We start from the raw sequence: 26,862 nt of genomic DNA, 5'->3' as shown, positions 1-26,862 counted from the left end.
GCAGAGTGTGTTGTACTAGGAGGGTAGTGAGGAGAGGTAGCGGGGTGCGAGGTGATTGCTTTGAAGCCAATGGTGAGGAGTTTCTATTTGTTGCTTAGGTGGATGGGCAGCCACTGGAGTTTTTTGAGGAGTGGGGAAACTTGTCCTGAACGTTTTTGCAGAAAAATGCCCCAGGGGCGGCAGAGTGAAGTATGGACTGGAGTGGGGAGAGACAGGAGGCTGGGAGGTCACCGAGGAGGCTGATAGAGTAATCCAGGAGGGTTAGGATGATAATAATAATTGTGGTATTTGTTAAGTGCTTACTATGTGCCAAGCACTGTTCTAAATGTTGGCTCCCCCCTCTAGACTGTGAGCCCGTTGTTGGGTAGGGACCGTCTCTATATGTTGCCAACTTGGACTTATCTGCACACAGTAAGCGCTCAATAAGTATGATTAATGAATGTAGATAAAAGGTAAGCACGTTGGACACAGTCCATATCCCTCATGGGACTCACACGCTTCATCCCCATTTTAGAGATGAGGTAACAGAGGCACAGGGAAGTTAAGTGACTTGCCAAAGGTCACACAGCAGACATGTGGCAGAGGTGGGATTAGAACCCATGACCTCCGACTCCTGGGCCCACACTCTTTCCACTCGGCCATGACTGTATTAATGTGTTAGCAGTTTGGATGGAGAGGAAAGGACGGATTTTGGCGATGTTGTGAAGGAGGTGCCGACAGGATATAGTGATGGATTGAATTTGTGGGTTGAGTGAGAGAGAGAGGAGTCAAGGATAACGCCAAGGTTAGGGGCTTGTGAGACAGAAATTATGGTGGTGCCATCTACTGTGATGGGAAAGATGGGGAGGGCAGGGTTTGGGTGTTCACTGTCTTAATCCCCTTTTTATAGATGAGGCATTTGAGGCCCAGAGAAGTAAAGGACTTACCCAAGGTCACACAGCAGACAAGTTGCGGAGCTGGGATTGGAACCAGGTCCTTCTGACACCCAGGATGGTTCTCTAGCCACCAGGCCATGCTGTTTCTATCAAACAAGTTTCACCACCATATGAGAACATGATTTGCCAGAATCTGGACTCCCACTGCATGAAATTCTGATTACTCGTCTGAAGGAGGAGGGATAGCCAAGGTTACCCCAGCTGAGGAGGGGAATAGAGACATTTCCTTGATAGGGTGGACCGCAAGGGTTAGGACTCTTTCGTGTGGAAAGATGCATCCGAGAGCAGAAAGATCGACTGGTTGCAGGAAGGGAACAGGTCTCTGTTATATGGTACTTTTCCATGCGTTTAGTACAGTCCTGTGAGAGAAGCAGCACGGCTCAGTGGAAAAAGCCTGGGCTTTGGAGGCAGAGGTCATGGGTTCAAACACCGGCTCCGCCAATTGTCAGCTGTGTGACTTTGGGCAAGTCACTTAACTTCTCTGTGCGTCAGTTAACTCATCTGTAAAATGGGGATTAAGACTGTGAGCCCCCCAAGGGACAACCTGATCACCTTGTAACCTCCCCAGTGCTTAGAACAGTGCTTTGCACGTAGTAAGCGCTTAATAAATGCCATCATCATTATTATTATTACAGTAAGTGCTCAATAAAGACCACTGATAGATCGATTGACTCTTACTAAATCGTGAAGCGGGTGGGTAGGTCACTGGGAGAATTGTTCACCAAATCTCAACACCTCCTGGATGAGGGGGACTTTGAAGGTAGCATCTGGACAGTAAATATCAGAAAGGAGCTCTCCTTCACTCAGTGGTTGGTAAGCCTGTGGAATTGATTTCCACAGACGTCTGTAGGAGCAAGAAAGATCCGGATAAATCCCCGGACAAGGGGTCCATCCGAGGTTACCAGAGGGAAAGTTAGGGATGCTAGATGGGGCACCCGGAAACAATAGGGTTTCAAACCAGTTCCTGCAAGAATCCTAGTTGCCACCATCGGAGATGGAAGTTTGGGCCGAGACGACCTCGGCCCTTTGTAGCAGTGACGTTTCTTCTCGTCCAGCCCAAAGACCTTTCATTTGCTCCCAAAAGTCGCCTGTGGGTTTCCATGATGATTCGTAAGCTTTGAAATTGAAATGTGAACTCCCCCCCCACCGTAATTTTCCGGTTTACAGAGGGACACTCTTAGCCGGTGCTTGTGACAAATGCACTGTCTTCGAAAAGCTATTACCCAGAGCTCTATAATGGCCAGAAGATTCCTCAGGGAGGAGATTCTGTACTCCAAACGGCTTTTTTCTGTCACCCCCGGAGAGACCTGCCAAGGCCCAGCCATCCCTACTCTGTCACTAACATTGTAAATTTCCAGTTTTCCCCAGCCCCGTTGGCTTGCCGTCTGAAAGGCCGAAATTGGCTTAATGCCTGCCTTTGGATCACTCTCTTAGAACCGAGAGATTGTGCTTGAATGGCTTAGAAAGAAGGGGGCAGAAGTTTATGTTTCTAAATATTGTACCAGGAGTTCGTTCAGCAGGAAGCTTGGATTTGTTTTTCGACGTGTTTGGCAATGTTTTCAAATCTGCTCCCCCGTACCGAACAGGGCGATGTCTTCTCAGGAGACATTTGGAATGCCAGTGAACTGTAATGGAAGAGCTGCTATCTGCTGCATTGGTGCTTAACCCGTGGTATTTACTGAGCCCTTACTTTGTGCAGAGAATTGTACCAAGCGCTTTTTTAACAGATTGCAATCCATGCGGCCATGCCTTTTTCCCGAAAGAATTCTGCGAGTCCATTCTTGGGTTGTTCACGTGATTGCATTTGAGATTGTTTGGGATTGGATCGAAGGGATTGGAGATGGGCACATCAGGAAGGGGGACACTTTAAATCCCAACTTGGACAAATACGGAAAATAAAAACTAAATCATTGGGGAGCCCTGGCTAGAGGAGCAGAATTTCCAGGTGGCGGGAGGGAAGGAGGTAGTTACCACAGCTGTTTCTTTTATAACAGTGATCGAGGGACACTTGGCAGACAGGTGGTGGGATGGGGATTAGAACCCAGATCTCCTGATTCTCAGTCCTATGCTCTCCTCACTGGACCACTTTGCTACTAAGGCTCTGTGTATTCTTTCATCACCGAGTTGCTGATCTGGTGGAAGTGTGCATTGTAGGTGGGACAACTGAGTCAAAAATGGCAAGCCCGAGATCATATGTAGATTTGGTTGGGTGTCTCTGGCCAGTTAATCAATCAGTGATATTCATTGAGGGCTTATTGTGTGCAGAGCCCTATAATAAGCAGTTGGGAGAGCACAACACAGCCTTCCTTTGACCCCATAGCTCCCTCCAGGTATCACCCCATTTCCCTCCTACCATTCCTCTCCAAACTCCTTGTCTACACCCGCTGTTTCAAGTTCCTCTCCTCCAGTTCTCTCCTCACCCCCTCCAATCTGGCTTCGTCCCCTTCACTCCACAGAAACCGCCCTCTCAAAGGTCACAAATGATCTCCTTGACAAATCCAATGACCTTTGTCCTAATCTTCCTTGACTTCTCAGCTGCTTTCGACACTGTCAGCCACCCCCTTCTGGAAACATTATCCAACCTCGGCTTCGTTGACACTGTCCTCTCCCGGTTCTCTTCCTGTCTCTCTTGGCTGCTTATTCTCAGTGTCTTTCACAGGCTCCTCCTCTGCTTCCCACCCCCTGACTGGGTGTCCATCAGGGTTCAGTTCTGAGTCCCCTTCTATTCTCCATCTACACCCACTCTCCTGGAGAACTCATTCGCTCCCATGGCCTCCAGCTACCATCTCTATGCGGATGATTCCCAAATCTCCATCTCAAGTTCTGATCGCTTCCTCTCTGCAATCTCACATTTCCTCCTGCCTTCAAAACATCTCTACTTGGATGTCCCACCGTCACCTCAAACTTACGTCTAAAACGGAACTCCTTATCTTCCCACCCAAGCCCTGTCTTCCCCCTGACTTTTCAATCGCTGTAGGCAGCACCTCCATCCTTCCTGTCTCACAAGCCTGTAACCTTGGTGTTATCCTAAGCTCCTCTTATTCAACCCACATATTCTAAGTTACTAATTCCTGTCGGTTTGACCTTCACCACATCACTAAAATCTGCCCTTTTCTCTCCATCCAAACTGCTACCAGGGTCAGTCCAAGCACTCATCCTAATCAATCTTGGTTACTGTATCAGTCTCCTCGCTGACCTTCCTGCCTCCTCTCTCTCGTCACTCCAGTCTGTACTTCACTCTGTTGCCCAGATCATTTTTCTGCAAAAAGGTTCAAGCAACGTTTCCCCACTCCTCAAGAAACTCCAGTGGTTGCCCATTCACCTCCACATCAAGCAGAAACTCCTTACTATCGGCTTTAAAGCAGTCAATCACCTTGCTCCCTGCAACCTCACCTCGCTACTCTCCTACTACAATCCAGCCCACACAAATCTCTCCTCTAACGCTAACCTTTTCACTGTACTTTAATCTTGTCTATCTTGCCACCGACCTCTCTCCTACGTCCCGCCTCGGGCCTGGAATGCCCTCCCTCTTCATATCCAACAGACGCTGACTCTCCCCAACTTCAAAGCCTTATTGAAGGCCCATCTCCTCCAAGAGGCCTTCCCTAACTAAGCTCTCCTTTCCTCTTCCCCCGCTGTCATCTGCTTTTCCCTCACTCTCTTTATTCATCCCTCCCCAGAGCAATTATGTACATATCTGTAATTTTATTTATATTAATGTCTGCCTCCCCCTCTAGGCTGTAAGCTAGCTGTGGGGAGGGAATGCGTCTGTTATATTGTTGTATCATTCTCTCCTAAGCAGTTAGTCCGGTGCTCTGTAGTGTACTTTCCCAAGCGCTTATTACAGTGCTCTGCACACAGTAAGTGCCTAATAAATGATATTTCAATCATTTATTTACCGAGTGCACAAGCCCATTAAAAACACATTCCCTGCCTACAGAGAGCTGTCATTTTGTCCGGATGGCTGGCCTTGGCCAGCAACCCAGCGTTCTCTCTAAAGCCTGGATTTCAAGGGGCTCGTTCCCTGATTTACGCAGCTTCACTGGCACCAAATTTGTTTCTCTCTTTTATTTTCCCTCTGCTTTTGTAAAACAGGTGATCGAGCCACCTGTCTTGTTTTGGCCAAAACAAGAGGGAGGGAGGAAGAATTTTAGTGGTATTTGTTAAGCGCTTACTACGTGCCAGCCACTGTATTAAGCTCTGGGATCTACAAGGTAATCGAGTTGGACACAGTCCGTGTCCTACATAGGGTTCATAGTCTTAATCCCCATTTTACAGAGGAAACTGAGGCACAGAGAAGGTAAGTGACTTGCCCAAGGTCACACAGCCGACCAGTGGCAGAGCCAGGAAGAGAACCCAGGTCCTAGGCCCGCACTCTTTCCATTAAGGGATGCTGCTTCTCTCGTTCCTTCTCCCAAGCCAACTTAACTGTCTTGCTCTCTACTCTCCTGCCTCCACTTTCTCACTTGCCTTGTTCCCCTGACATTTAGCTCCCTTCCACCCCGACACCCCCCGCCAAAAAAAATCTGACTCACCACAGCTCTCCCCATTTTAGACACCTCCTAAAATCCCACCTCCTCCACTATTTCTTGCCCGGTGAAAACCCTGAGCCAAATCAGCCCAACTGCCAACACTAGCATTTATGTTCAGATGTATCCTTCCTCTGTACTTGTGTATGCCTGTATAATAATAATGATGGTGTTGTTAAGCACTTACTATGTGCAAAGCACTGTTCTAAGCGCTGGGGAGATACAAGGGGGTCAGGTTGTCCCATGTGGGGCTCACAGTCTTCACCCCCATTTTACAGATGAGGGAACTGAGGCCCAGAGAAGTCCAAAGTCACACAGCTGACAATTGGCGGAGCCGGGATTTGAACCCATGACCTCTGACTCCAAAGCCCAGGCTCTTTCCACTGAGCCCCGCTGCTTCTCTAAGCAGTTGCAGGGCCGACTATTTGTTCTGATCACTTGTGAAAGTTTTTACGTCCATCTCCCCCCAACCTTAGGGGTGTAAACTCACTGGGAGGAGGGAACTCGTCTCATGCATGTGTTGTAATAAATGTGGTACACCGCACTTTTGTGGGGTATTTGTTGTATTTTCTAAGCACTGTACTAAGTAGTGGGATAGATAGGAGATAGGTTGGATACAGTCCCTTTCCCAGAAGGGGATCGCAGTCCAAGTAGGAGGGAGTCCAATTTAATTCCCATTTTCCAGATGAGGAAATTTGGTCCAGAGAAGCTAAGTGACTTGTACTTCCCAAGCGCTTAGTACAGTGCTCTGCACACAGTAAGCACTCAATAAATACGATTGAATGAATGAATGAAATGACTTGCCCAAAGTCACACAGCTGACAGTTGGCGGAGCCGGGATTTGAACCCATGACCTCTGACTCCAAAGCCCGCTCTTTCCACTGAGCCACCCTGCTTCTCATAAGCTCTCTGTGGGCAGGGAATGTGTCTGTCTATTGTTATAATGTACTCTCCCAAGGGCTTAGTACAGTGTTTTGCACACAGTAAGTGCTCAGTAAATATGATTGAATGAAAGGGAGCCAGAGCCGCCTATGGAGCTGCCCACCGGCCTTCCTGGCTCCAGATTCAGCGCTTGCGTAGCTCTGCCCTCGAACTCATGTCTGGCACTAACTCTGCATTGTGTTTTGCTTCCAGATGCCCAGGAGTATCTCATTAATCTAATCGACTCCCCGGGACACGTGGATTTCTCCTCCGAAGTGTCCACCGCCGTGCGAATCTGCGACGGGTGCATCATTGTGGTGGATGCAGTGGAAGGCGTCTGCCCTCAGGTAGGGAAAGGCAGCATCATTCCCACAGGGAGCCGGGCGGGAGAGCCCCCGGGCTGGCAACTCCTTAGCGGGCAGGTGAAGAGGGAGCCCCGCCAACGGGCATTTGTACGGGCTAAACCCGAGGGAGACGCATCGTTGCCACCCCTGCCCTCACTGGGGCTACCTTTTCACCGAGGAATCAATCAATCGTATTTCTTTAGCGCTTACTGTGTGCAGAGCACTGTACTAAGCTCTTGAAAGAAGCAGCATGGCTCAGTGGAAAGAGCACGTGGGTTCTCATCCCTCCTCCGCCACTTGCCTAATGTGTGACCTTGGGCAAGTCACTTTTCTGCCCCTCAGTTCCCTCATCTGTAAAATGGGGATTAAAATTGTAAGCCCCAGGCGGGACAACCTGATTACCCAGGATCTAGCCCAGTGCTTGGTGCATAGTAAGCGCTTAACAGATACCGGAGTAATACTAATAAATAACTGAGGCCCGGAGAGGTTGAGTGACTCACCCAGGGCCCCCCACAGCAGGACAAGGATCGGAGCCCAGAGAGCCCGATTCCTGACTCCCAATCCCGGGCCTGGACTCTTTCCAACAGGCCTTCTCAGGTCTTCCCCCTTCTGCATGTGAAAGAAAGTGATTGTGAGAGTGAGAAACAGCATGACCTAGTGGATAGAGCACCAGCCTGGGTGTCAGGGACTTGGGTTCTAATCCTGCCTCTGCCACTTCATTCAGTTGTATGTACTGAGCGCTTACTGTGTGCAAAGCACGGTACTGGGCACTTGGGCGAGTACAATGCAACAACAAACAGACACATTCCCGGCTCACAGTGAACTCGTAGAGGGGGAGAACTTGCCTATTCTGCGAACTTGGGCAGGTCACTTCACTTCTCTGGGCCTCAGTTACCTCATCTGTAAAATGGGGATTGAGACTGTGAGCCCCACATGGAACACGGACTGTGTCCATTTGGGGCTGGGACAGCTCCCTGATGTCGAATAGGACCCGGGCCTGGGAGTGAGAAGGTCATGGGTTCTAATCCTGGCTTTTCCACTTGTCTGCTGGGTTACCTTGGGCAAGTCACTTCCCATCTCTGACTAAAGTGGGGCTTGAGATTGCGATCCCCACATGGGACAGGGACCAAATCCAACATGATTTGCTTGTATCCCTTCTAGACAGTGAGCCCACTGTTGGGTAGGGACCGTCTATATGTTGCCAACTTGTACTTCCCAAGCGCTTAGTCCAGTGCTCTGCACACAGTAAGCGCTCAATAAATACGATTGAATGAATGAATGAGTGTATCCACCCCAGGGCTTAGTACAGTGCGTGGCACATAGCAAGTGCCTAACAAATACCACGATTATTATTATTAGCTTGTGTCTACCTCAGCTCTTAGTCCACTACCTGGCACATAGTAAGCGCTTAAACAAATGCCATTAAAAACTGAATTTGAAAATGTAAACCCATTACATTTAGCCAAGCGGGTGTCCAATCAATCAGTGGTATATATTGAGCAGCTACTGTGTGCAGAACCCATCAGAGTTAGTAGCTATGTTCCTTGCCCATAACAAACTAGCAGTCTGTGGGTGTGTATGTAAGTGCTGTGGGGCTGACAGTTGGGCGAAAACCGAATAATAATAATAATAATGGTATTTGTTAAGCACTCACTATGTGCAAAGTGCTGTTCTAAGCGCCGGGGGGATACAAGGTGATCAGGTTGTCCCACGTGGGGCTCACAATCTTAATCCCCGTTTTACAGATGAGGTAACTGAGGCCCAGAGAAGTGACTTGCCCAAAGTCACACAGCTGGGACCATCTCTATATGTTGCCAACTTGTACTTCCCAAGCGCTTAGTACAGTGCTCTGCACACAGTAAGCGCTCAATAAATACGATTGAATGAATGAATGAATGAATGAATGAAATGTGCCTGCCAACTCTATTGTGTTGTATTCTCCCAAGCGCTTACTCTGTACACGGTAAGCGCTCAGTAAATACCAGTGAGTGGCAGGGAAAGTATGTTGGAGGAGGTGGGATTTTCTAGACTGTGAGCCCACTGTTGGGTAGGGACTGTCTCTGTATGTTGCCAACTTGTACTTCCCAAGCGCTTAGTACAGTGCTCTGCACACAGTAAGTGCTCAATAAATACGATTGAATGAATGAATGAATGAATGAAGAGGGTCTTGAACGTGGGGAGGCCTGTGGCCTGTCCGATGTCTATTGTTTTCCGGCCGGGTGCTTAGTTTCTTGTCTTCTCGTTCCTCGTTAGACGCAAGCAGTTCTGCGCCAGGCCTGGCTCGAAAACATCCGCCCAGTCTTAGTGATAAATAAAATTGACCGCTTGATTCTTGAACTGAAATTCACTCCCCAGGAAGCGTATTCTCACCTCAAGAATATATTAGAACAGGTAAGGAATTGCCTGATTTTCAGCAAAAAAATGCCAACACCGGTAATGTTGTTTACAGACCTCTGCCGACTCCCTAGTGGTGTAGTTGTTTTTTAAAAATATCCGAAGCAGATAAAGTCGTACTGTTTTTAATGGGTTGGGGATTTTGGGGTGTGTGGCTTCGAACCTTGAACTTTCATTTTAAGTTCTTCAGCCAGAGTTTTTTCTTTAAATTGCACTATCTAAAGACTCAGCGTGATTTTTATACTGGGGGAAACAGCAAACTTTAAATGTATTCCAAAAATTAAGACTTTGGCCTACCATTTCACAAATCTTTTTGTATGCGAAAGAATCAAAAATAAGAAACTTGAGTACTCCCCCTTTCTATAAACGATTATTTACCCAAGATATGATGATAATTGTAGTATTTTTGAAGTGCTTACTGTGTTCCAAGCACTGTCCTAAGCACTGGGGTTGATACAAGCTAATCAGGTCATTGCACCGACCCATTCCCCGTCGCACAGCACTTGTGTGTATATGTACATATTTATAATTCTATCTATTTTTATTAATGATGTGTATATATCTATAATGCTACTTATTTATAATGATGCTACTAATGCCTTTTTACCCGTTTTGACGTCTGTCTTCCCCCTTCTGTACTGTGAGTCCATTGTGGGCGGGGATTGTCTCTATTTGTTGCCGAACTGTACTTCCCAAGCACTTAGTACAGTGCTCTGCACACAGTAAGCGCTCAATAAATACGATTGCGTGAATAAACGAATACAGACTCAGTCCCGTACGGGACTCACAGTCTAAGCGGGAGGGAGTGGGATTGAATTCATTTTAAAGGTGAGGCAAAGAGGCACTGGGAAACGGAGTGACTTACCCGAGGCCACACAACAGATAATCAATCAATCAGTGATATTTGTTGAGCGCTTACTACGTGCAGAGCGCTGTTCTTGGGAAGGAGGAGAGCAGGGATTAGAATCCTGGTCCTCTTACTCCCAGGGACAAGCTTTTTCCGCTAGTCCACACTGCTTCTCTTGATAATTTTTCATGGGTGTCGGCCCCAAAAAGCACTATACACTATCCAACACCCCTCGCGGAAAGGTTAGCCTGCCCACTGGGGCTGGGCCGAGCCAGGGTCCACGGGCCTCGGGTCTGTGGGTAAGCATGGGTTTGGGGGAAACAGGCCCACAATCCTCCCCCTCTAGTCGGCATCGCCAAGATCCACTGGGAATGGGGCATTGGGAAGAGGGCCGTATTTGAGGAGGACCCAGAGTTGCTATGAAATCGACCCAAAGGATGGGAAATAGGCCCTGGGCCGAGGGGGTCCGAGAGCCTGTAAAAGAAGGCCTAAGGGACTTCTGTCTGAGAGTTATGTAGAGGAACGGTGTACGCTTCTGTGGGGGACCGGACCATGGGGAGAGGAATAAGGATTTGGGTTAGTCAGTAGGGGGATCCTTGGATCTCAGAAGGTTACGTCCCTCGGGGAGATTGGAGTGTCCCAAGTCCAGAGCTGTAAGAGGGTTCCAAGAATTAGAAACCCCTAATCGGTTTTCCTGAACTTCCTTATTTTGCCGGACAGATTGATATGCGTGAGAGGGCCCGGGCTTCATCGTTTTCTTTCTTTTTTTGTACATGGAAAACTCATAACTCACATACGATTTGGGGGTGCAGGGAAGGCATCTCCATTAGGAGAGAACTGTGCCGAGGTGTGTTTCAATGGGACTTAACCCAGGTCCAGGCCAGCGATCATCATCATCGATCATATTTATTGAGCGCTTACTGTGTGCAGAGCACTGTACTAAGCGCTTGGGAAGTACAAGTTGGCAACATATAGAGACAGTCCCTACCCAGCAGTGGGCTCACAGCGATGGCCTGGTTCTTGTGTCCCTGCTGTGCCTCTTCACCCTCCCAGCCCTTTTTGGAGTGGGAGTCCCCCTCTGTCCACTTTATCATCCCAGTGCCTTTCCCCAGAGCTCTGCACAGTGCTTTACACAGAGCAGTGAGATGTGCTTTGTGTCAGTCAATCAGTTTTACTTATTTAGCTCCTAACTGTGTGCAGAGCACCATGCTAAACACTTGGGAGAGAACAAAACAGGTGCTTGGGAGAGGTGGTAGACATGTTCCTTGCCCACAGTGAGCTTACAGTCTAGAGGAGGAGACAGGCATTAATATGAGTGTTGAGCACTGGGTCTACAAAGCAATCAGCTTTGACACAGCTCCTGCCCTAAAAGAAATGAAACGACTAGCCTCGTCGTCGTCAAGGTTGTGAGAAAGAGCTTGGCTTAGTGGAAATAATAACAGTAATAATGATAATGATGATAATAATTCATTCATTCATTTGTTAATTCAGTCGTATTTGAGTGCTTACTGTGTGCAGAGCACTGTACGAAGCGCTTGGGAAGTCCAAGTTGGCAACATAATAATAATAATAACGGTATTTGTTAAGTGCTTACTATGTGCCAAGCACTGTTCTAAGCATAGGGGTAGAATCCCCGCTGTACCACTTATCAGCTTTGTGGCTTTGGGCAAGTCACTTAACTTCTCTGTGCCACGGTTACCTCAACTGTAAAATGGGGATGAAGACTGTGAGCCCCATGTTGGACAACCTGATTACCTTGTATCTTCCTCAGCGCTTAGAACAGTGCTTGGCACATAGTAAGCGCTTAACAAATAACGTCATTATCCTTAGTATTATTATTATTATTATTATTATTATTGAGCATTTACCGTGTGCAAAGCACTGTACTAAGCATTTGGGAAGTACAAGTTGGCAACATAATAATAATAATAACGGTATTTGTTAAGTGCTTACTATGTGCCAAGCACTGTTCTAAGCATAGGGGTAGAATCCCCGCTCTACCACTTACCAGCTTTGTGACTTTGGGCAAGTCACTTAACTTCTCTGTGCCACGGTTACCTCATCTGTAAAATGGGGATGAAGACTGTGAGCCCCATGTTGGACAACCTGATTACCTTGTATCTTCCTCAGCGCTTAGAACAGTGCTTGGCACATAGTAAGTGCTTAACAAATAACGTCATTATCCTTATTATTATTACTATTGAGCATTTACCGTGTGCAAAGCACTGTGCTAAGCATTTGGGAGCGTCCAGGCCAACAAAGTTTGTAGATGCATTGCTGACCATGGGCAAATCACTTCACTTCTCTTGGCGTCAGTTACCTCCTCTGTAAAATGGGGGTTGAGACTGAGCCCCACGTGGGACAGGGACTGTGTCCAATCCGATTTGGTTGTATCCACCTCGGCGCTCAGTACAGTGCCTGACACGTAAGCATTTAACAAATACCGTAATTATTATTATTATTAGTAGTAGTAGTATCAGGAGGGATCGGGAACGCCTCTGTACTGATATCCTCTTCCTCCTTTCACCCACCCCCTTCCCTCTCCTGCCGTTGGTCGGCTGTCTGCAGGTCAACGCGCTCACCGGCGCCCTGTTCACGTCGAAAGTCCTGGAGGAACGAGCGGAGCGGGATGCGGAAGCCCAGGGGGGAGTTGGCCCCGCTCCGGGGGAGCAGCTGTACGACTGGAGTGCGGGCCTGGAGAATACTGACGATTCCCACCTGTACTTCTCCCCGGAGCAAGGCAGCGTGGTGTTTGCCAGCGCCCTGGACGGCTGGGGCTTCGGGTGAGTCCTCTCCAGCCCCATCGCCGCCCGCCGGGACACCTCGGGACCACCCCCTTCTCTCTGTCTCGCTCTTCTCGGATCGGGAACATCCTCATTTAGCTTCCTGCCCCGCCCTGGTACCGTGCCCTGGACTTTGGGAGGTTTGTGTAGATAGAGCAGTTGAGTTGAAGCAGCTCGGCCTAGGGGCGAGAGCCCGGGCTTGGGAGTCGGAGGTCGTGGGTTCTAATCCCGGCTCTGCCACTTGTCAGCCGGGTGACTTAGTACAGTGCTCCGGTCCCGGGATTCACTCGATTAAAAACCATTGATTGAGTCAAAGAGGGGGCAGGAGGTGGTTGGGAGTGGAGCCGGGCGGGGGAAATTTTAGGGAGGTCACACCTGGTGGTTTGATCTTATCCATGATGTAGGGAGGCAAGGTCAGGAGAGACAGGGGAATTGGGGGGACAGGGGGATTGAGGAGGGACACAGAAGTCTGAAACAGCCATTGAGGGCCACGGCACTAGGAGTCAATAATAATGATGTTGATATTTGTTAAGTGCCAAGGACTGTTCTGAACACTGGGGTAGATATAAGGTAATCAGATTGTCCCACTTGGGGCTCATAGTCTTAATCCCTATTTTCCAGATGAGGTAACTGAGGCACAGAGAAGTTAAGTGACTTGCCCAAAGTCACACGGCAGACAAGTGGTGGTGCCGGGATTAGAACCCACGACCTCTGACTCCCAAACCCGGGCTCTTTCCACTAAGCCTGTGGCCGGGTCGGGGAGAGGGCAGAATTCAAGCTAAAAGGGGTGAACGTGAGAAGGGTGAAGTCGGCCTGGTGTCTTGCTCTGCAGCTCAAGGGCAAGAGAGGAAGACGAGTATTGTGGAAGTGTTCCAGGGCCGCGGGTTGGTGGTCTGAGATTGGTTGGAGGGGCAGGGGAGTGAGGGAGGTGAGTTCAGTCGAGAGGCCGATGTCGAGAGCGGGAGTTTTTGCGTCAAGAGATGGAAGGGTAGATATGGAGACCAAACAGGGCATGATGGCTTTGGAAAATTGCAGGGGATTGAGAGTTGGAGGCCTTCCGCGGGGGAATCAGGACAGACTTGCAGCGTGCATGTGAGTATGGGAGAAGAGGCAGGTGAGGAGGTTGGCCTCTGAGGAATTTCAGAGTTGCTGAGGTTAGAGATGGTACAGAGACTGGAGGTGATGAGATCGAGGGTGTAGCTGGGTGAGAGATGGAGCAGGAGGTCAGTGCAGTTGAGGGTGAGAGGAAGGAGGCGGCGCAAAGGTTGTCGGGAACATCCACGTGGGCAGGCTACCGTTCGGGCCAGGTGCCCTCCGGATGGCTGCTAACGAGGGACCGTGGAACCCATTTCTAAGCCGGTTTTTTGTTTCTGAGAAGCAGCGTGTCTCAGTGGAAAGATCACGGACTTGGGAGTCAGAGGTCATGCGTTCAAATCCCGTCTCCGCCGCCTGTCAGCTGTGTGACTTTGGCCAAGTCACTTCACTTCTCTGGGCCCCAGTTACCTCATCTGAAAAATGGGGATTAGGACTGTGAGCCCGACGTGGGACAACCTCATCACCTTGTATCCTCCCCAGTGCTCAGAACAGTGCGTTGCACATAGGAAGCGCTTAACAAATGCCGTGATTATTAAATGATATTTATTAAGCACTTACTATGTGCAGAGCACTGTACTAAGCACTTGGGAGAGTACAGCACAACAGCATTAGCAGGTACGTAAGTGCTTACTGTATGCCAGGCACTGTACTAAAAGCTGGGGTAATGCTAATCAGGTTGGACTCAGTCCCCATCCCACAAGGGGCTCACAGTCTTTATCCCCGTTTTCCAGATGAGGGAACTGAGGCGCGGAGAAGTGAAGTGACTCGCCTAAGGTCACCCGGCAGATGTGGCGTCACTCATGCTCTAACCATTAGTCTTTGCTGCTTCCCCACTAGGGCTATTCTGCCCTATTCCAAATGGCTTTATTCTGGAGCCCCAAAGTGCTTATGTTTTGGGGTGCCCTGCGCACCCCAAGTCTTGCCCTAGGGCTGGGCTTAGCCTGCACAGCAGAAAGACAGTCCGTCGTGGGGAACTTTGGACCACATTCCCTCCGATCCATGACAGAATAGACCCCACGACGTGATAATCCGAATAAACGTGGCGTTTGTTAAAGGCTTTCTTGGTGCCAAGCGCTGTACTAATGCAGCATTGCCAGGTGGGACACGGTTCTTGACCCATAAGGGGCTTACAGTCGCAAGGGGAGGGAGAACACGTATTTAATCCCCATCTTGCTGTTGAGGAAATGGAGACCCAGAAAAGCCAATTGACCGGCCCAAGGTCACCCAGCAGGCGACTGGCAGAGCCAGGATTAGATCCCGGGTCCTCGTCTCCCAAGACCTTGCTCTTTCCACTAAGCCGTGCTGCTTTCCCTGATTTCTTAAGCCAGGGGTTTGCAGTGGTTTTCAAAAATTGTACGTTGGAGTCCAAGGTTTCACTGTAGGGTCCCATCACTGCATCCCCCATTCACCACCACCTCCCCTTTCACTGCCTCAGTGCCCGTCCACTCACTGTCCCACGCCCTCCAGCCCGCAGCGGGGGCCTTTTCTCTTCCCTCCTGCTCCTGCCCCTGTGACTTCTTGCTCGGCCCCAGAAGTCCCCGTTAGCGGGCTCCGGGATCGGATCGTGCCCCTGACGATGCTCTGAAGAGATTCTAAGAAGCAGCGTGGCTCAGTGGAAAGAGGACGGGCTTTGGAGTCAGAGGTCATTAGTTCAAATCCCAGCTCTGCCGCTTGTCAGCTGTGTGGCTTTGGGCAGGTTACTTCGCTTCTCTGAGCCTCAGTGACCTCATCTATAAAGTGGGGGTTAAGACCGTGAGCCCCACGTGGGACAACCTGGTCACCTTGTAAACTCCCCAGCGCTTAGAACAGTGCTTTGCACATAGTAAGCGCTTAATAAATACCATCATTATTATTATTATTATTATTATTATTTGGAGTCAGAGGTCATGGGTTCAAATCCCGGCGCTGCCACTTAGCTGTGTGTCTCCATATGTTGCCAACTTGCACTTCCCAAGCGCTCAGTACAGTGCTCTGCACACAGTAAGTGCTCAATAAATACGATTGAATGAATGAATGAATGGGAGGACCTTCTGCCAGTCCACCACGAGGGGGTGATCTTGTCCTGTCTTTTCCACACTCATTTAATTTCAAATCCATTTCTCAGACAATTGATCAGTCGTATTTATTATTAATAATAATAATAATAATAATGGCATTTATTAAGCACTTACTATGTGCAAAGCACTGTTCTAAGCCCTGGGGAGGTTACAAGGTGATCAGGTTGTCCCACGGGGGGCTCACAGTCTTCATCCCCATTTTCCAGAAGAGGGAACTGAGGCCCAGAGAAGTGAAGTGACTTACCCAAAGTCACACAGCTGGCTAGTGGCGGAGCCGGGGTTTGAACCCCTGACCTCTGACTCCAAAGCCCGGACTATTTCCACTGAGCCACGCTGCTTCTCTGAGTGCTTACTGTGTGCAGAGCACGGTGCTAAGCACTCCGTATGTATTCGAATGGGAATTTTGCATTAGGTACGTGTTAGGTCAGAAGGGCTAGAATAGCGTTGATCTGGGCTCCACTCAGCCACAGGATTATTCTGTCAGTCAGTCAATAAATCAGTGATATTTATTCATTCATTCAATCGTATTTATTGAGCGCTTACTGTGTGCAGAGCACTGCGCTAAGCGCTTTGGAAGCACAAGTTGGCAACATATAGAGACGGTCCCTACCCAACAGTGGGCTCACAGTCTAGAAGGGGGAGACAGAGAACAAAACAAAACATATTTATTGTGCACTTATTGCGTCCAGAGGACTGTATTAAGTGTTAGGGAGAGTACAGCGTGGCTCAGTGGAAAGAGCCCGGGCTTGGGAGTCAGAGATCATGGGTTCGAGTCGTGGCTCTGCCACTTGTCAGCTGGGTGACTTTGGGCAAGTCACTTCACTTCTCTGGGCCTCAGTTCCCGAATCTGTAAAATCGGGATTAAGATTGTGAGCCCCACATGGACAACCTGATCATCTTGTACCCCCCCCCCCAGTGCTTAGGACAGTGCTTTGCACATAGTAAGCACTTAACAAATACCATAATTATTATTATTATTACAGGAGGAGCAGCGCGGCCTAGTTCTTTTTTTATGGTATCTGTTAAATGCTTATTATGTGCCAGGCACTATACTGGGCTAGATACAAGCTAATCAGTTTGGACACAGTCCGTGACCTGCACGGGGCTCACAGTCTTAATCCCCATTTTGCTAGATGAGGGAACTGAGGCCCAGAAGAAAAGACTTGCCCAGGGTCACACAGCTGACGAGTGGCAGAACCTGGATTAGAACCCAGGTCCTCCGGATTCCCAGGCCATGCTCTATCCACTGGGCCGCACTGCTTCATGAACGGGAAGTTTGAATGGGAATTTTGCATCGAGTATGTGACGATCAGTCAGTCTGGTATTTATTGAGCGCTTTCTTCATCCAGGGGACTGTATTAAGCGTTTGGGAGCGTTCATGAGGAGCCCAGTAATTGAAAGAACCCGGGCTTGAGAGTTGGAGGATCTAGGTTCTAACGCCGGCTCTTCCATTTGCTTGCTGTGTGACCTTGGACAAGTGACTTCACTTCTCTGTGCTTCAGTCACACTATCTGTAAAATGGGAATTCAGTACCTGTTCTCCCTCTTACTTACACTGTCAGCCCTGTGTGGGACAGGGAGTGTGTCTAACCTGATTATCTTGTACCTTCCCCAGCGCTTAGAACAGTGCTTGACACAGAATCAGTGCTTAACAAATCCTAAAATTATTATTATTGTCTCTGTCTTTCTAGTCTTTTGTTAGAACCACTTTTCTACGTCTTTTTCCTCCTAAACTGTAAATGAGTTTGTATTCCCCATTAGATTGAGGGGAAGGATTATGCTTTTTTTTTTACCCCTTTTGTGTTTTTCATGGTTTTAATATAGTACTCCGATTGATAGATAGATAGAATAATCTTGTGGCTGAGTGGTGCCCAGATCAATGCTATTCTGGCCCTTCTAACCCTAGGCTTAGTTTAAATCTACCCTGTCCTTCTCTCCTCCAGGAGGCCTTCCTTGACTAAGCCCTTCTCCTGTTTTCCCTCCCTTTTGGATCAACTAAGCACTTGGGTCAATACTCCTTAAACACTTTGACATTCACCCTAACCCCAGCCCTCAGCATTCATTCACCTCTATTTATTGAACACTTACTGTGTGCAAAGCACTGCACTTACATACTTAACGTACATCAGTAATTTCTTTACATTAATGCCCGTCTCCCCCTCTAATCTGTAATCTCCTATTGTATTGACCTCTCCCAGTAACGTTTTTATTACTAATAATCTCAAATCCCCATGGTCCCAGACAACTTTGCCAAGTTCGCTGGCAAGTCTACTGGCTTCCAGCAAGTCAGGAACGTAGAACCCAAATTCACACAGTAAGCGCTCTCAATGCATTGATTGACTGATTGAAATCCAGGAGGCCTTCCCTGATTATCAGTCAATCGATCAAGCGTATTTATTGAGCGCTTACTGTGTTCAGAGCACTGTACTAAGCGCTTGGGAAGCACAAGTTGGCAACATATAGAGATGGTCCCTAGCCAACAGTGGGAGAGCGGCGCGTTCTGGGAGGGATGTGTCCCCCGTGTCGCTATGGGTCGGAAACGACTCAGTGGTGTAAGACAAGAGAAGAGTTAGTCCAGAGCCAGTTCAGCACAACAGATGGTAAAACCGAGTTCTTTCCGTTGCCCCTCTGGGTAACGGGGGTGTGGCTCCCGCCCATTTCTTTTGCAGGGGCTCGGCACCCTCACAGAGTTGGCTCACTATACAACCGTCGTCTCCGTCCGCCCACGTCAGGCAATGACTCCGGCCTTCATTTGACTCATTTTGGGACTGGCCATGAGGGTTAGTGAGGGTGGCGTCGGCCGTGAGCCCCGGGTGAGGCCCTCCGACCACTCAGAAGTTGCCCACTCTCAGGGGCACCCACTTGGGTGGTTGGGTTTGGTGGAATGGCCTTCCCTCTCCCCGTGACGGCTACCCCACTGCTCTTCATCATCATTGATAATTAGGGTATTTGTTAAGCGCTAACTCTTCTAAGCGCCGGTATCGCCGCAAGGTTACCAATTTGGACGTAGTCCCGATCCCATTTGGGACTCGCTTTCTAGGAAGGAGGGAGAAGGATTTGATCCCCGTTTTACATAGGAGGAAACTGAGCCACAGAAAAGTCAAGGTCTCACCATAGACAAGTGGGAAGCAGCCTGGCCTAGTTGAAAAAGCATGGACCTCCCCCTTTTAGACTGTGAGCCCACTGTTGGGTAGGGACTGTCTCTATATGTTGCCAACTTGTACTTCCCAAGCGCTTAATACAGTGCTCTGCACACAGTAAGCGCTCAATAAATACAATTGATGATGATGATAATACCGAAACTGCCACTTGCTTGCCTTGTGACCATGGGCAAGTAACTGAATTTCTCCTCAGTTTCCTCCAGTGTGAAATGGAGACTCAATCCCTGTTCTCCCTACTACTTAGACTTGCGGGACAGGGGCAAGCGCTTAGTACAGTGCTCTGCACATAGTAAGCGCTCAATAAATACGATTGATGATGATTGCGTCCTACCAGATGATTTTATATCTACCCCGGTTCCTAGAACACACAGTAAGCGCTAACGAATACTTTAAAAAAAAAAAAGTGACAGAGCCAGGATCTGAACCTGTGTCTTCTGAATCCCCGGCCCGCGGCGTCTTTCCATTATTCATTCATTCATTCATTCAATCGTATTTATTGAGCGCTTACTGTGTGCAGAGCACTGGACTAAGCACTTGGAAAGTACAAGTTGGCAGCATACAGAGACGGTCCATACCCAAAGTGGGCTCACAGTCTAGAAGGGGGAGACAGAGAACAAAACAAAACAGATTAACAAAATAAAATAAATAGAATAAATATGTACAAATAAAATAGAGTAATAAATCTGTGCAAACATAGATACGTATATACAGGTGCTGTGGGGAGGGGAAGGAGGTAAGACGGGGGGGATGGGGAGGGGGAGGAGGGGGAGAGGCCAATGTGCATCTAAGATCTTTTACTTCAAAGAGCAGTTAGAGGTGACTTATTTCCCCCATTTCTCAGTCCTCCTCAAGTCTTTCCCCTAAAATGGTAGGTATTTAAAGACCCTGGGCCTAGGGGCTCCCAGAACTGGGGACTCAGCTCCCTTCATCAGCTGAAAATGTGACCGTGCTCTCCAACGCCAACAGCTGCCGCGCACCACCGGCCATATCCATCTTCTATTTATTTTATTTTGTTAGTATGTTTGGTTTTGTTCTCTGTCTCCCCCTTTTAGACTGTTAGCCCACTGTTGGGTAGGGACCGTCTCTATATGTTGCTGACTTGTACTTCCCAAGCGCTTAGTACAGTGCTCTGCACACAGTAAGCGCTCAATAAATACGATTGATGATGATGATGATGATGATCCATCCTCATCTTTGCCGTACAGCTTCCGAACTTCATTCGGGAAGTTTCTGTCAGGTCCAGCTTCTCCCCAGCATCCCGCGACATCCATTTGGCCTCTTAGACGAGACGCGGCGTTGGCATCCAGTACACTGCTCCGGAGCGGGAGTCTGGGTTTGCTACGTCCCCGGCCTGGCAGGGGGCTTGGAAGCAGCGCGGCTCAGTGGAAAGAGCCCGGGCTCTGGAGTCAGAGGTCGTGGGTTCAAATCCCGGCTCCGCCACTTGTCATCATCATCATCATCATCAATCGTATTTATTGAGCGCTTATTATGTGCAGAGCACTGTACTAAGTGCTTGGGAAGTACAAATTGGCAACATATTGAGACAGTCCCTACCCAACAGTGGGCTCACAGTCTAAAAGGGGGAGACAGAGAACAAAACCAAACATACTAACAAAATAAAATAAATAGAATAGATATGTACAAGTTAAATAAATAAATAAATAGAGTGATAAATATGTACAAACATATATACATATATACAGGTATATACAGGTACATATATACAGGTATAACCTACCCAACAACGGACTCTCAGTCTAGAAGGGGGGAGGCAGACAACTAAACAAGTAGACAGGCATCAATAGCATCAAAAGATATAGAATTATAGATATATACACATCATTAATAAAATATACAGAGTAATAAATATGTACAAATTTGTGACTTTGGACAAGTCACTTTACTTCTCTGGGCCTCAGTTCCCTCATCTGTAAAATGGGGATGAAGACTGTGAGCCCCTCGTAGGACAACCTGATTACCTTGTATCATCATCAATTGTATTTATTGAGTGCTTACTGTGTGCAGAGCACTGTACTAAGCGCGTATCTACCCCAGGAACTTAGAACAGTGCTTTGCACATAGTAAGCGCTTACCAAATACCAACATTATTATTATGAGCCGGCCCTCCTAAGTACCGAGAGACGGTGGACAGTCTAATCCGAAACCCTCCGAAAAAGCCGTTGAATCCGGGAGTGTTTAACCCTACCGTCATGTGGGTTTGGTGCCCTGGTCTCGGGAGTGCGGGCTTGGGAGTCAGAGGTCGTGGGTTCGAATCCTGCCTCCCCCACACGTCTGCTGTGTGACCTTGGGCAAGTCACTTCACTTCTCTGTGCCTCAGTTACCTCATCTGTAAAATGGGGATTAAGACTGTGAGCCCCACATGGGACAACCTCATCTCCTTGTGTTCCCCCAGCGCTTAGAACAGTGCTTTGCACACAGTAAGCGCTTAACAAATACCAACATTAAATTAAATTGAATTAAATTAAATCTCCCAGAGTCCTGCCAAAGCTAGCATCCACCCGTCGTCCAGGTTGGGCTGTCGAAGTGGGCCTTGCCATCATTACTTTACCGAGAGGCGGTGAATGGATCGGGACCATCTCCCTCCTACTTAGACTCTGCACTTAGTACAGTGCTTAGCATATAGTAAGCACTTAAACGCCACAGATATCAGCATCATCGTGGCTTTGGAGTCAGAGGTCATGGGTTCAAATCCCGGCTCTGCCAACTATCAGCTGTGTGACTTTGGGCAGGTCACTTAACTTCTCTGGGCCTGTTACCTCATCTGCAAAATGGGGATTAAAACTGTGAGCCCCCCGCGGGACAACCTGATCACCTTCCCGGCGCTTAGAACAGTGCTTTGCACATAGTAAGTGCTTAACAAATACCATCATTATTATCATTATTATTATTATTATCGTCAAAAGTATTTATTGAGCACTTGAGTGCTACACCATGGAGTTGGTAGATAGGTTCTGTGACCACAGTGAGCTTACGGTCTAGAGGGGGAGACAGACAGTGTTGTAAACAAATAATTTAGGTACCTAAGTGTGAAGGTGTCTTGAAAGTGCTGAAGCAGCAGGTGGGGAGGAAATAGGGTGGGGAGATGAGCAAGAAGTCTGTGCCGTCTATGCATAGGCTCTGGGCAACTGACGTCTACCACAGATCCCACGAACGTAGCTAGAAAATAGACACTCTAAATTATCTATTTACATTCACGTCTCTTCTCCTGCTCGCCCTCCTATTTGGACTGTGAACAGCATGGCGTAGTGGGTAGAATATGGACCTGGGAATCAGAAGGTCATGGGTTCTTATCCTGCCTCCGCCACTTGTCTACTGTGTGACCTTGGGCAAGTCACTTTACTTCTGTGCCTCAGTTGCCTCATCCGGAAGATGGAGATGGAGACTGTGAGCCCCACGTGGGACAGGGACCTTGTCCAACCCGATTTGCTCGTGTCTACCCCAGCACTTAGTACAGTGCCTGACACATAGTAAGTACTTAACAAATACCATTATTATCATTATTATTATTATCATTCCTATTATTATTATCATCAGGTGGGACCTGATTATCTTGTATCTACCCCACCACTTAATATAAATAGTACTATTTTTACAATTATAATTATCGTTATTATTATTATCCTCTGTTAAAACATTACCAAGAGGACCGGGCCTCCCACTAGGGAGGACAGAGTGGCCTCATTTTGCATGCTTCGTGCCCCGCCCCAGGCTGGCCACTTGCCTTTAGGAATGACCGCCAACCAACTCGCTAGCCGCCAAGCCATGCGGCTCGGAAAGTGGCTTTAGAGTTTGGAAATGTGGTTCAGAATCTGCTGAGCTAAGTAGAGTGCCCATTTGCTTTGCCTCTGACTCTGCTTACAAAGGAAAATTGATAAACAAGATCCCCGCTGCTTTTTTTTTTTTTTGGTTTCCCCCAGGTGAACTTTGACAGATGGGTGAATCATATCGTCATCATCATCAATCGTATTTATTGAGCGCTTACTATGTGCAGAGCACTGTACTAAGCGCTTGGGAAGTACAAATTGGCAACATATAGAGACAGTCCCTACCCAACAGTGGGCTCACAGTCTAAAAGGGGGAGACAGAGGACAAAAATCAAACATACTAACAAAATAAAATAAATAGGATAGATATGGACAAGTAAAATAAATAAATAAATAGATAGAGTAATAAATATGTACAAATATATATACATAGATATGTACAAGTAAAATAGAGTAATATGATCATCATCATCATCAATCGTATTTATTGAGCGCTTACTGTGTGCAGAGCACTGTACTAAGTGCTTGGGAAGTACAAATTGGCAACATATAGAGACAGTCCCTATCCAACAGTGGGCTCACAGTCTAAAAGGGGGAGACAGAGGACAAAACCAAACATACTAACAAAATAAAATAAATAGGATAGATATGGACAAGTAAAATAAATAAATAAATAGAGTAATAAATATGTACAAATATATATACATAGATATGGACAAGTGAAATAAATAGAGTAATATGATGACCTCGTTTCTACCACAGCGCTTAGCACATAGTAAGCGCTTAGCAAATACCAACATTATTATTCTTGTTATTTTTATTGATCAACGCCTCAGCTGTGAGGATAAGGGGGGATATATGAGTTACTTGTCAGAGGAAGGAATTTTGCATCTCTGGGAGCCATTATCTCTTTTCTATTGGAGCTCTATAAAACCGGCTATTCCCCATTCTGATTTACACCCCACCTTCTTCACTCCCACACTCGCAGTCTACGTTGGGTCTTCCGTGGCCCCTCTTCCTGCATCCTGAACCTTCCCCTCCATCCCCCTCGCCAATCCAGATCCACATCTGTTACGTCCACTTTCCCCTCCACAGGTCCAGCGCACCAGACTGTGCGGTCACCTCCTTTTTATTAATAATAATAATAATAATAATAATAATGTTGGTATTTAAGCGAATTGTTGGTATTTAAGTGAAACCCCCTTCCCCCACCCCTTCACCTTCCCCATCACCACTCTCCCCATCTTCAAGGCCTTATTATTGAAGACACATCTCCTTCGCGAGGCCTTCCCTGACTGAGCCCTCTTTTCCCACTCCCTTCTGCACCACGCTGATTTTCCTCCCCTTTATTCACCACCGTCCCCCCTCAGCACTCCATACATAGCCATAATCTATAATCCATCATCTATATTAATATCCGTCTCTAGTCCTCTAGTCTGTGAGCTCACTGTGGGCAGGGAATGTGTGGGCAGGGAAGCAGTGTGGCTCAGTGGAAAGAGCCCGGGCTTGGGAGTCAGAGGTCATGGGTTCAAATCCTGGCTCTGCCACTTGTCAGCTGTGTGACTTTGGGCAACTCACTTCACTTCTCTCTGTGAAATGGGGATTAAGACTGTGAGCCCCATGTGGGACAACCTGACCATCTTGTATCCTCTTCAGCGCTTAAAACAGTGCTTTGCACACAGTAAGCGCTTAACAAATGCCATCATTAATTAATTAATTAATTACCAACTTTGGCCTGGAGCTGCCAAGGGAAATTATACAAGGACATTTAGAATGGGGAGGGGATGAGGAGAGAACAGGGCAAAGTCCGGGGAATTCAGGGGAGTGGGAGGGGCTGGCCAAGGAAGGGTGAGGCAGATCTACTGATTGGGCAGATTGGCCCAACTGGAGACTCAAACTTCAGTCACGTCAGGATCCGTCAATCAATCAGTGGCATTCATTGAGCACTCCATTCATTCAGTCGTATTTATTGAGCACTTACTGTGTGCAGAGCACTGTAGTAAGTGCTTGGGAGAATACAATATAGCAATAAACAGACACATTCCCTGCACACAACGAGCATACAGTCGAGAGGGAGAGACAGACATTCATAGAAATAAATAAATTACAAGATGTGGACATAAGTGCTGTGGGACTGGGAGGGGGGAGATGAATAAAGGGAGCCAGTCAGGGCACGATGTAGAAGGGAGTACAGTGCTCTACACACAGTAAGCGCTCAATAAATACGATTGATTGATTGAATGGGAGAAGAGGAAAGGGGGGCTTAGTCAGGGAAGGCCTCTTGGAGGAGGTGGGCCTTCAATAAGCCTTGAAGGGGGGGAGAGTAATTGTCGGATTTGAGGAGGGAGGACATGGGCGAGGGGTTGGCGGTGAGATAGATGGTCTCAAAGTACAGTAAGAAGGTTAGCATTAGAGGAGTGAAGTGTGAGGATTAGGTTATAGTAGGAGGGTAGTCAGGCGAGGTAGGAGAAAGTAAGGTGATTGAGCGCTTTAAAGCCAATCGTGAGGAGTTTCTCTTTGCTGTGGATGGTGGATCATGAGGAGTAGGGAAATGTGTCCTGAATGTTTTTGTAGAATGATCTTAAAAGGTCCAGTTTACACTCTGGCCTAGGGAATTGCTTTTTCTTGGATTCCACTCCAAGGCTGCTTGCAGCCGGGCGGTATAGATGATTCATACTCCTGGGTTTCCAAACATTTTAATGTTTGAAATTTAAAGAATTGAAGTTCACCCCAGTGCTTCCACCACTGTTGTGAGTAAATGTAATGTTCAAGATAAAGTGTGGATCGATGAGAGACCCTTCAGACAAGGTGGGGGGATCTTCTTTATGAAGACCTCAGGTGTGCTGAGAGCAGGTCTACCCCCTGGCTAAGCTTCAGGGATCAGTGGAGGGCTGATGAAAAGATTGATATCGATGTAATTGTGGCAGCCTGCTGGCCACGGTGCCCCCCTCCTTTTTCCCCTCTGATTCCTGGCCAGTGGATTGCCTGCTCCTGCTTAGAGTCTGTATGTAAAATTAAAAGGAGATGACCTGACACCGAAAAAGCAATATTTCAGGAAGCAGCGTGACCTAGTAGAAAGGGCAGCCTGGGAGTCAGAGGACCAGGGTTCTAATCCAGGCTCTGCCACCTGCCTGCAGTGAGGCCTTGGACACATCACTTCTCTGGGCCTGAGTTTTGTCATCTGTAAAATGGGGATTCAATGCCTGTCTCCCTCTTACTTAGACTGTAAGCATCACGTGGGACAGGGACTGTGTCCAATCTGATGAACTTGTAGCTACCCAAGTGCTTAGAACAGTGCTTGGCTCATTAAAAAAAAAAAATCCTGTTTGTTTGCAATTTATCTTCCAGAATTGAGCATTTTGCCAGATTATACAGCCAAAAACTTGGAATCAAGATGGAAGTTCTTTTGAAGACTCTCTGGGGAGATTACTACCTAAACACAAAGGCCAAGAAGATAATGAAGGGGGACCAGGTAATGTCACTGACTGGAGAGGCATTTAGTTGGTATGGAGCTCACTATTAACCTCTTTTAGAGAAAAATCCAGCTTTAAGATTCTCTGTCAGTAGATTTCTGCAGAAGCTCATTTCTCTACTCGGTGACGGCTCTTTAATTTTGTCCTGCTCTCCAGTAGGGTATGGAAATTCTGACCTCAATAAATTTTTTCGAATTGCATCATGCAAATACCAGCGATAATCACTGGACATCAGTTTCAGAGAATGCTCTGTGATTTCAGAGACGGTGTTATTAGAGCTGGGGACTGGAGAAAATTAAGCCCTGGGGGAAAGGAAGAGTCTCCCCACCTCGACGACTCAGGACATGTGCCTGTAAGTCGTCGGAGGAACGGTGCTTGAGTGGCATATTTCAATTTTTACCCGTATTCTTCGTTCCATTCAGCAATTGGAATGGGCAGGAAATTCAGCTTTCGTTTATGCTGACCAAGTCAGTCACGTAAGGTTTTTAAAAAATTTTCAGCAGTTAGTCAACTCCCCTCCTTTCTTCCATCGTTTTACC

At 47.7% G+C, this 26,862-nt stretch overlaps 1 protein-coding gene across 2 annotated transcripts in view; it reads left to right on the top strand.

Moving 5' to 3' along the window:
• Positions 1-26,862, top strand: part of EFL1 (elongation factor like GTPase 1) — a 229,045-nt gene that overhangs the window by 17,967 nt on the left and 184,216 nt on the right. For both annotated transcript variants that reach the window (XM_038767270.1, XM_038767271.1), the window contains exons 5-8: positions 6,599-6,732; positions 8,983-9,120; positions 12,539-12,753; positions 26,199-26,322. In XM_038767270.1, coding sequence (XP_038623198.1) covers positions 6,599-6,732; positions 8,983-9,120; positions 12,539-12,753; positions 26,199-26,322 — 611 coding nt within the window. The remainder of the gene's footprint in view (positions 1-6,598; positions 6,733-8,982; positions 9,121-12,538; positions 12,754-26,198; positions 26,323-26,862) is intronic.

This window comes from Tachyglossus aculeatus, chromosome 26 (assembly GCF_015852505.1).
Source record: "Tachyglossus aculeatus isolate mTacAcu1 chromosome 26, mTacAcu1.pri, whole genome shotgun sequence".
Classification (NCBI taxonomy): Eukaryota; Metazoa; Chordata; class Mammalia; order Monotremata; family Tachyglossidae; genus Tachyglossus; species Tachyglossus aculeatus.
Note: the sequence above shows the minus strand (reverse complement) of the source record. Positions and strands in the feature narration are given on the sequence as shown.